At 45.0% G+C, this 9,782-nt stretch overlaps 1 protein-coding gene across 1 annotated transcript; it reads right to left on the minus strand.

Annotated features, from left to right (window-relative positions):
* Window positions 1-113: 113 nt before the first annotated feature.
* Window positions 114-5,721, minus strand: YARS2 (tyrosyl-tRNA synthetase 2). The gene is made up of 5 exons (XM_049821561.1): window positions 4,895-5,721; window positions 3,870-4,037; window positions 1,774-1,929; window positions 1,273-1,443; window positions 114-814 (listed from the first exon to the last, which is right to left on the minus strand). The coding sequence occupies exons 1-5, from the start codon at window positions 5,704-5,706 to the stop codon at window positions 655-657; spliced, it is 1,467 nt and encodes a 488-aa protein (XP_049677518.1). The 5' UTR covers window positions 5,707-5,721; the 3' UTR covers window positions 114-654.
* Window positions 5,722-9,782: the final 4,061 nt, after the last annotated feature.

Genomic DNA, 9,782 nt, shown 5'->3' on the forward strand with positions numbered 1-9,782 from the left:
AAGGCTCTATACTGTTACATTTCAAGAAGTGAATTTGCTATTTATTACCATATTAAGGGTGGAAAGCATTTTTGCAGTGTGCCCCCATACATAACCAATAAGAAGCTTATATATTACAGCTTGATCATTGTACTCATTTATTGTGAATCTTCTACAGCTTCCTTCAAAACAAACCTGTTCAGAAAAAAAAAGGTTGATCGTAGGTTGGTTGTCCTTACCCACTTATGCAGGTTTTACAGTTAGAATGAAGTCAAACCGACAGCAGCACACTTCCTCTGTAAGTACTGGTTTCAAGTATGCTTTTGTTCATCTCGCTGTGGATTATGCTGTAGAGTACCTGGCCACTGTTCTCCTCCTCCAACACAGAAGGTTGTTAAAGGAAGGGAAAAGCATCTCCATCTTTGGACTCCGAAATCACTCTTTTCATCTTCTTGTGCACATCCTCTTATGGTGCTTTGAATAAGGCAGAGTATCTAAAAATCTCTGCAGTGGTATAACTTAGCTGCCTTTATTTGAACTCTGTTGGTGTATTTTGAGAACAAACTATGATAGCAGTGGGCAGTCTGTGATAACACACAGTATAGAAACATCTTCAAATACATCTTCAAGCAACAGAGTCAAAACGATACATCATTTCAGGGAGAAGTTCTGTTGTCACAACTGCAGCCATTTTATAATGTAGTAATTTTTCTTTCCAATCCTAAGCAATGATACTCCATTCTTGAGAATGTGCTGTCCGAGAACAAGAACAGTCTCAGGATTAGTGACTCGAATCCCATTTACTGAAACTCCACCATCTGCAATTTTCTGGTACCTTAAAAAAAAACAAACCAAAACCAACAACTGAAGCAGCTATTTATTGCTGTTAAGTATTGAAAGTTCAGTGAGGGTTTTTTTTGGTTGGATTCATAATTGAATAAATTTTAATTCTCTTGCACTTTACTTTCAGTCCAGGTCAAGAGTGACTGAAATTAACCTTAGCTCTACCACTCCAATTCTTTCTGAGAGGTATGAGGAAACTTAGGCTGTTGCCTTCAACTGTCTCTTCATCAGGTGTAGACTTTACAGCTAAGGTACGTAAGACTGCATTACCCTACACTTTCACTTCAAAATGGAATGAGGATGCCTGCTCCCCTCTTCTTTAATGCTGGTATGTAGATCACTAGCCTGTTTCCACTTGATTTGGCTGTCCTAATCGTTTAACTTCTGAAAGCATACCACTACAACCTATTTACATTGAGGTATTACCAAAGAGCACAGGTGATAACATACCCACTAGGTCCATCTGGAATGGCATTTGCTTTGCGACACAAGTCAAGAATGTTCATTCCAGGTTCAAGCATCAATTCAGCTGAAGGAGCTTGTCTAAAAAGTTCCTGTAACTCTTGGTCAGACATAGCTTCCAGTGCCTCCATGCTGCTGTGATAAAGGGCCTTAGTACACCTGTCAGAACAAAGATCGTTCAAAATACAGTGCTAGTCTCATCTTCACACAAAGTGCTACTCTAACTAATCAGATCCTCCCCACCCCCAAACTTCTTCTGAGAGTCCACACAGTAACAGAAGTAGTTAAAGTACACCCCAATTTTTTATTATCATAACCCACTGCATTTTTTTTATACTGTTAATGTATTTTTAAGTCTACAGAATTACTAGAGTCTTCTCTTTTAACAGCTGAGCAACAACTAACTACATGAAAATAGTTCCTGAAAAGCTATGGATAATTACCATTGAATGAATCTGAAAGAAAACTGCTCAACAAATCAAACTTCACCTTTTAGCAGATTCTAGCCCCTCTCTCCCATGAACAAGCTTGGTTACTTCTGCAGCAAGTCGCTTCTGAGGGCCCCATTTTTCAGGTTCTTTAGCATGCATTTCCATGATGTGGTCAATCTCCTCAAGAGGAAGGAAGGTGAAGAGTTTCAGGTATCTACCAGCAAAGAAAAAATGATTTTGTCTATATAGTCATCATTACAGACTTCCTGCCTTTGTCATTCAAACTTCATTAACTACACTAAAATGATTCTTAATCAATTTAAGAAATCCATATTACAGATATTCTGTCCTTTCAAACAACAATTTGGTTTTGCCCACATGCTTCAGCTTACCCGGATAACTCATGTTTTATTTAATATTCCACTTGGGGTAATGTCTTCAGACATAAGATAGTGTCAAATGCTCTTTTAAAGCTTGCATTGCAATCAACAACTTGGTTTTCTCTTGAAACATTTACTTTACAGGATTTATTGCAATTGTGTATCAACTTAACAATGTTTTATATTACGTTCTTCGTAGTTGCACAATATGCTAATGCAAAATACCACTGCCATTCTGTGGTGATCACGAGACACAAGTATGCTATGTACTGATGAGTACCTCAACAGGAAGATTATTTAGGCTAATCAAGAATTTAAAGGTGCGTATCTAAGCATATTCCCATTTTAATGGGCTTGCAGTAATATGAAATGCAGTGCATTAAAAAAGGTACTTTTACTGTTACCAAGTCCGAAGGCATGAAACATTTTAATGCTAAGTACCCTCATGCCCTTCTTATCGGTCTGAAAAGTCTGGATGCAGAACCTGAATTTGAAATATCAGGGCATAAACCTTTGAGAGAGTTAACCGAGTTATGAGACAGGTGGTTACAAATACAAAAGGGAAACACCTGTCTGAGGTTTATCAAGACTCACATTTGACAGCGATTTTGGAGCTTAAGGAAAAGCAGATTTAGAAGTGAACATATAGCAACTTACTGAAATTAACATAATGCCCTGAATAAAGCTATCGTCGGCTATTTGTTTTCAGCCATGTCACTGGCACACCAGCATGGAGGCTAGCCGTCAATGAAGGCAACCTGTCAAATGGTATTTCTTGTATTTTTGCTACCCTTTCATGTTCTCAAATATTTTTACACTTGTAAGAATATGAGTTAAGTGTGGTTGACATGGATTCAGAGATAGCACAATGAATCCAAGACCGCATTTTGCTCATTGCAATTGCTCTCCCCTAAGTAATGATTACTCAGAATTGTGTCTTTGTACATGCTACAGCTTTAAGTAGTAGTTGGGCAGTGTTACCTGTCTCCTAGGCATGTTTTTATCTAGACCAGTGGCCTCCAGAGTGGGGTGCCAGCACCCCAGGAGGTACGCAAGATGATCCACTGGGGTGCCGGAAGAAAATTTTAGAACTTCAGTAGTACATTTATATAATCTATAAATAAATATACAGGTATTGGGAGTGCATGCTCAAAATTTTTTTTTACTGGTAGGGACACATGATCAAAAAAAATCTGAAGACCGCTAATCTAGACAGTTAATACGATCATAAATAGGAACTTCCTGGCTTTTTCCTAATAGGGCACTATTTCAATTTGCTTAGGGATATGCAGTTTTTAATGTGATGCAGTTCTAGAAGCTGAACTTTATGTGTTTGTTTATAACCAGTTAAGTAGCTTCTTGCAATTAGAATGTGGTGTTTCTGGATACCTCGTACTAGGTAAAAACTTGTAGTAATTGGTATCCACTAAACTGCAGTTGCTTATTGTATTTCCTTCAATACTGTGATGTTACAGTACTGAAACTAACATAGCTCATAAGATAAAGTCACCCCACTGGTAGAACAAAATGCTTTGTGCTTTACTTGTTTGTTCATCCACATTCTAATTTTATGATGCGTATGCCAGCATATGGAGACGGGTTCCACTGTCCTGTATACTTATGAACCAGTCATGCCTGTTTCTTTAAGGACCGTACAGTTATAATTAACATATACTTCTGCCAGTAGCTCGCGTTGCACACGGAACAGTTACAGAGAACAGTTAGGATCAGGTTTTGTAAACAATGACAAAAAGCAAGATGAAGAAGTACTTACTTTTCAACTATGTTATCTTGTTGCCTGACAAAAAACTGATATAGCTCAAATGGAGAAGTCTTATCTCTGTTTAGCCAAACTGCATTGCCCGCAGTCTTTCCCAGTTTATCTCCAGTAGTACTGGTAATAAGAGGTACAGTAATTCCAAACACATCTGTTCCTGTCATCCTGAGAAAGAGAAGAGTCACCGAGTGTTTAAAAAAAGTATAAATAAATCACTTCTTGGTAAAATTGACAAAAATGTAAGCATTCTGTACGATTCTATCCTTGATAGAAAGCAGTTAAATAAGACAGGGGGGCGAGGGGCAAAAGATGCCAGAACGCTGTTTTGCAAAGAGTGCTTTAGGGAAAAAACCCCCACCCACCCCACCTTGAACTTCGAAGTTTTCTTTTGTGTGTAACAAAGAAGTTTACACGCTTTGAATGAGCAGTTTCATGAGCAACAGCGCTAGCAAATGCAGGCGTCCTGTACGTTTTGTGTTGCACTCTGCGCGCTAACCGAGGCTGCGGGTGTGGCTGGGATGCTCGTAGGCAAGGCTCTTCTTCTGTGCTTGATGCTCTCGCGTCTCCCAACAGTCAAGCGCGTAACACGAAGCAGCAGCATCGCCCCGTGCTCACCGACCAGCCGCTTGTACACACGTCTGCGGATTTTGCAAGACTCGGGCCGAGTCTGGCGGGGAAGCGAAAGCTCGCCGTCATCAGGCTTCCTTCCGAGGGAAGGAACGGAACCACCCTTACCAGCAGCGCACCACGCCTGGCTGCGCCCCTGCTTCGGTGCGACGACGCCAGCAGGAGACCGGCGGCGATTTCGCCCCGCGCTTCGGGGCGTTTTTGGTTCCTGGGTTCGCCAAGGCAAGAGCCCATCCTCTCCGTTAAAAGGCCACAGGCGTTTCGCGGAAAAGGCTCGAAACCGCGGCCAGAAGGTGCGGCCCCCCCCCCCCAGCATTCCGGGGAGAGCCGGGGCCCCTCCGCCCGCCCTCGCCCGCCCCGGTCCGCGGCCCCCCCCCCCCCCCCCCGGCGCCCACCTGGTGACGAGCTCGTAGCCGGACATGATGTTGCCCATCTGGTCGGCGCCCCCCAGCTGGATGCGGCAGCCGTGGTGCCGGTGGAGGTGGAGGAAGTCGTAGGCCTGCAGCGCCGGGTAGAGGAACTCGGCCAGGCTCATGCCCTCGGGGCTGCGCAGCCGCGCCTGGCAGCTCTGCCGGCTGAGCAGCGCGCCCATGCGGAGCCGGCCGCCGGCCCCGCCGAGGAAGCCGAGCAGCGGCTGCCGGCCCAGCCAGCGGGCGTTGTCCAGCAGCGCGGCCCGCCCCAGCCGCTCGCCGCCCGCCGCCCCCAAGAGCTCCCGGTGGTTCTCGAAGAGCCGGGCCAGCCCGGCGCGCAGGGCCCGCGCCTGCGCCCTCACCCGCTCCGCCGGCGGCGGCTCCCGCGCCCGCTGCCGGCCGCTGGGGTCCCCCAGGCGGGCCGTGGCCCCCCCCACCACGGCGACGACGTTGTGGCCGGCGCGCTGGAAGTGGAGCAGCGCCATGACGGGCAGCAGGTGCCCGACGTGCAGCGAGTCGGCCGTGGGGTCGAAGCCGCAGTAGGCGGTGAGGGGCGGGCGGCCCGGCTCCAGCAGCCCCGGCAGCTGCTCCTCCGCGCTCGGCGCCGGGAACACCTCCTGGAAGAGGCCGCGCTCGCACAGCTCCGCCAGCAGACCCCCGGCGCCCCGCGCCCGCCGCGGCTGCTCGTGGGCTCGCCGCCGCAGCGGCAGCGGCAGCAGCGAGGGGACGGCCCGCCGCAGGCCGCCCCACAGCCCCGCCGCCCCGCGGCCGCGCCGCCCCAGCCTGGGCGCCGCCATCTTGCCCGGGGGACGCTGGGAGCGGGGCGGGGCGGGGCTGCCCGCGTTTCCGCCCGCGTCGTCGTCGTCGTCGTCGTCGTCGTCCCCCGCCCCCGCAGCGCCCCCCGCAGGCCGGGCCGCCGTGAGGCGGCGGGAGCGATCGGCCGCGGCCCTTCGGGGTGTGAGGGAGGAGCCGCGCGGAAACTTGGAAGGAGGTGTCGGCTCCTCCTTCGGGTTTTTCACGAGCCGAAATAAGTAACCGGGATGGCGGACTGCCTCCGGCCTCCGATAACGTGCGTTGGAAATCGGGCCTTCGGCTTTCAGTTGGGCGCCTGGCAGCAGCCGCGCCGCGTGCCTGTACGAGGAGCTTTGGGGCTTTAGCACCTACAGGCTCCAGAATTTGTAAACTTTAAAAGCCCGAGCCTGTTTAAGACGCTGCCGTGGTGGGACTTAGCAGGAATGTGGATTCACTATCTTCAGGTGTATTTCACTTGCCCGTGAACTTCCTCGTTCTTCCCAGTCGTGTTGTGTGTTAGTTGAAGTAAATCTCTTCTGTGGGCATGGCAGCGCGGGGAGAGGGCTTGCACCGGTCACCTGCCACTCTGAGGAACTACCAGTCCAAGAAAAACAACGTTCGTGGTGTTATTTTTCTAGCATCTTCCCCAACTGCTCATCCCTCCTGTGGCTGACTTCCTGCTTCAGCCTAACAGAACAATGGGTCTACTTCAATTTAATGAGAGTAGTAAAAGATACTGGAAAAACTTCGGAAACCCCATGTGCTTGGTACACTTTGATGCTTCCCTGAAGCACTGTAGTAGGATGAAGTCAGTAGTAGTTAAAAAAAAAAAAAAAAAAGAAAGAAAAAAGGTGTGAACAGCACAATTGAGTATGGAAAATAATAATAAGTCATTTAGTGATCAAATGACATCTTTTTTGTAACAACCCCTTCCAACCTCGGACAGTCCTGCTCTGTATATTGATTACATAGGTGAGTATTGGCAGACTGTTTTTCAGAGGGGAATGTACGTCATCAAACAGGAGGTATTTAGATTAATTGTGAGTTCACGCAACCCGGAGAAGATGTTTCATTAGAGATTTCAGCAGTTCTAAATAATGACACCAATACCAATCTATCTTTTAATTCATCCCTTTAGGTTTGGGGGAAAGCATTTACCTGTGAGTAGTGGTTGTAGGTCAATGCCTAGTTGTCCTGGTCAGCTTCTCTAATTCACCAGACTGCTCTCTACATGGCATACAAATATTGACAGGGTGGGTCCAAGGTGGTGTCAAAGGTGAAACAGAGTATACATGACTCCTATGACTCACAGGAGAGAAGGAAGATATAAAAGCATTAATTTTGCCACTTGAAAGCTACTATCATTGAAGACTTCTTGCTAGCAGACCTGCGGGTAAGTGAAGTACAGAATCGTTCTGTTATATCACACTGAGGGTAAACGTGATGGAAGAAAATCAGGTTTTGGTGGAAAATAATGAAAGAAGGAAAAGAAGTCCGTTAAGCATCAGTGAGGTAATCCTAAAGTGATGAGGTGTCTGTCAATGGGAAATACTTAGTGCTTGTGCTAATGGTGTTTTATATAAGAAGGTGCTGTGAAGTACTTTGTCATTGGTTTGGTAGTTGCATACTTAAAGGGGATGGTACATATTGTTTGTGTTTTTCTGAAGATTTATTGCACTGACAAAAAGAAAGGGGATCGGCAATACAAAACACCGGATTTTCCTTTACATTTTGTGTGCATTTGTGTGGGGCGAAGGGTGTTTATTGTTTTTAAAACATGAATAAACACAAGCAAGTTACTGTTCGAATATACATTTTTATATATATATACACACACATGCACATACACATATATTCTCTTTACTACAGTGCTTTGCTTCAAAAGTAAGTTAAAAGGAAGACTTGTTTTTTTCCTGGGAAGGGGAGACCCTCTGGAGCCGAGGACATGGAGGATGGTTTGTATCTCTTTGCTCCGGTTAATCATCTCAATATAATCAACTGAAACGGGTACATCACTTCAGCTTCAGGAAATAATACAAAACCAAGACATTGCGACTGAAGTTTGGCTACTTCTTTGTAGATAGAATGAGCAGCGGGAGTTTAACCACAGCCCAGAGCTTTTCTTTGGGTATTAGTTTCTGTGGGGTTTATTAGTTCTGTTATTTGCATGATGGTATTGCTCTGTGGCTGTTAACGAGCTCAGCATTGCTTAGCAATAAGTGGTGCGCTCCTTGGGCAACACCGGCACAAACTTCTCTCTGCCTTACCTGTATTTTCTGACATTTAATCTATATGTGCAGTATATTAATAAAAAAATAATGTAAAAAATTATATATTTCTATGTTTTCCTTTACCCAAATATTCTGCCTTCATTCCCCATATTACCAAAAGTGCAGCAGTCAACACTGTCTTTTCTGTAGCATGAACCTATTTGAATTTGCCTACTAATTATGACCTCTTTATTTGGACCTGTTCAGAAAGTCATCCATGCGTACGCTTAGAGAAGAAAGATTTGTGTATGTTTCTAGCTCGTCTTATGGAGGAGTCTCCAGAGTGTCATGCCCCATCTGACGAGGTATGTAACAAGTTGTCATTGCTAGAAATATTTTAACTGCTTGTTTTACTGAGAATTATCCTTTAAAATATCTAATGATATCCCTCAAACAAAACATTTATAAACCTCTCTTGTACAATTGCCCGCTTTCGTGGGGGAGTGAACTTGCTGAGGTAGGTGGTCAGTTACTTGTAATAAGCGATGCTCTTAAATTTTTCACTGGCATCTGATAAAGTTACACAAAGATACTGGATTCCTAAGTATCGATCAATAGCAATTTTTTCACTTCCCATCATTATGTCACATCACTGCAGCATACCAACATGCCCTAACTGTTAATGAACCCTGTAATGGAATGGGAAGAGATTGCCTTGGAATAGTGCCACTGTCTTGTGTTTGCTCTCCGTACTTGAAAGATGGGGATAAAATGATACTCAGTTGTCTACATGTAGGGACATTGTGAAGATTATTTTGTGTTTACCTGTGATTTAAAATAGTAAATCAGTTTGTGAGACAGTTGTTAGCCTCCCTCTGTCCTTCCTGTGGGTACCGAACCCGATTCGGTTTCTGTTCCCGGTGATCCTGGTGATGCACATAGTTTCAGTCATTTAGCCAGAGCTGTCATTGCTTTTGGGAATGGTAGAAAGCAGGTGAAACACCCAGGTAAAAGAATATTCATATATTCAAATTGACAACCTTGTCAATAGCTAGAATGGTACTAGACAGCATGGATAGTGGTAATATGTTTCCTCCATGGAGTTGTTTACTCAGGGAGTACAATTCTTCATGTGAATGTCTCTGAAGACATTTTAATACTTTGTCCGTGTATGTCATGAGAATAGAACATATCACAGGTACTAGCAAGCCCAGCATGCAACTCTGCCTTTTGTGTGCCCGACTTTTTCATTGTTGTGAGTCTTTCTCGGATGCATCTCAGCAGAGCTGTAGGCTGTGAACTCATTCACGTGAGGATTGGTTTAGGAAGGACAATCAGTAGGCGAGAGAAAACCGAAACCTTTCTCTGCGCTAAGTACAGCTGTAGCAGCAGTAGCTTGTTAAGCAGAGCTTCTTAGTCCTTTCCTCACAGGCCAAGAGTGACAGGCTTTGCAGTTTGGGCTTGGACGGTGCTTTAACGATAGCTGAATCAGTCCCAGACCCTCTAAGGGCCATTGTGCTTTTCTGAAAGAAATAACTGAAACTCCCATTTTATCATTTATTCGTGTTCTCATTTCCACAGTTAAAATCCATCCTAGCTTAATTTTAGTTTTGGGTATGAAAATATTAAAGATTTTATCTTCAATTCTACACACTGTTTTGCTTGTGTAGAAAGCTTTTCCTACGCCAGGTTATCTGAGAATGTTTTATAAAACTGTAGATTAAATACTACATAGTGATCGAGTTAGCAGATAGCAGTAACAGTGATGGTTACACTTTTAAAAACTTTAAGAAATACTTCTTAAATATTACTGAATTTATAAACAGTTAATCTGGTATGGGACCTAATAATAACAACCAGCTTTGAATGTG

The sequence above is a fragment of the Accipiter gentilis genome, chromosome 18 (assembly GCF_929443795.1).
Source record: "Accipiter gentilis chromosome 18, bAccGen1.1, whole genome shotgun sequence".
In the NCBI taxonomy this organism is placed as follows: domain Eukaryota; kingdom Metazoa; phylum Chordata; class Aves; order Accipitriformes; family Accipitridae; genus Astur; species Astur gentilis.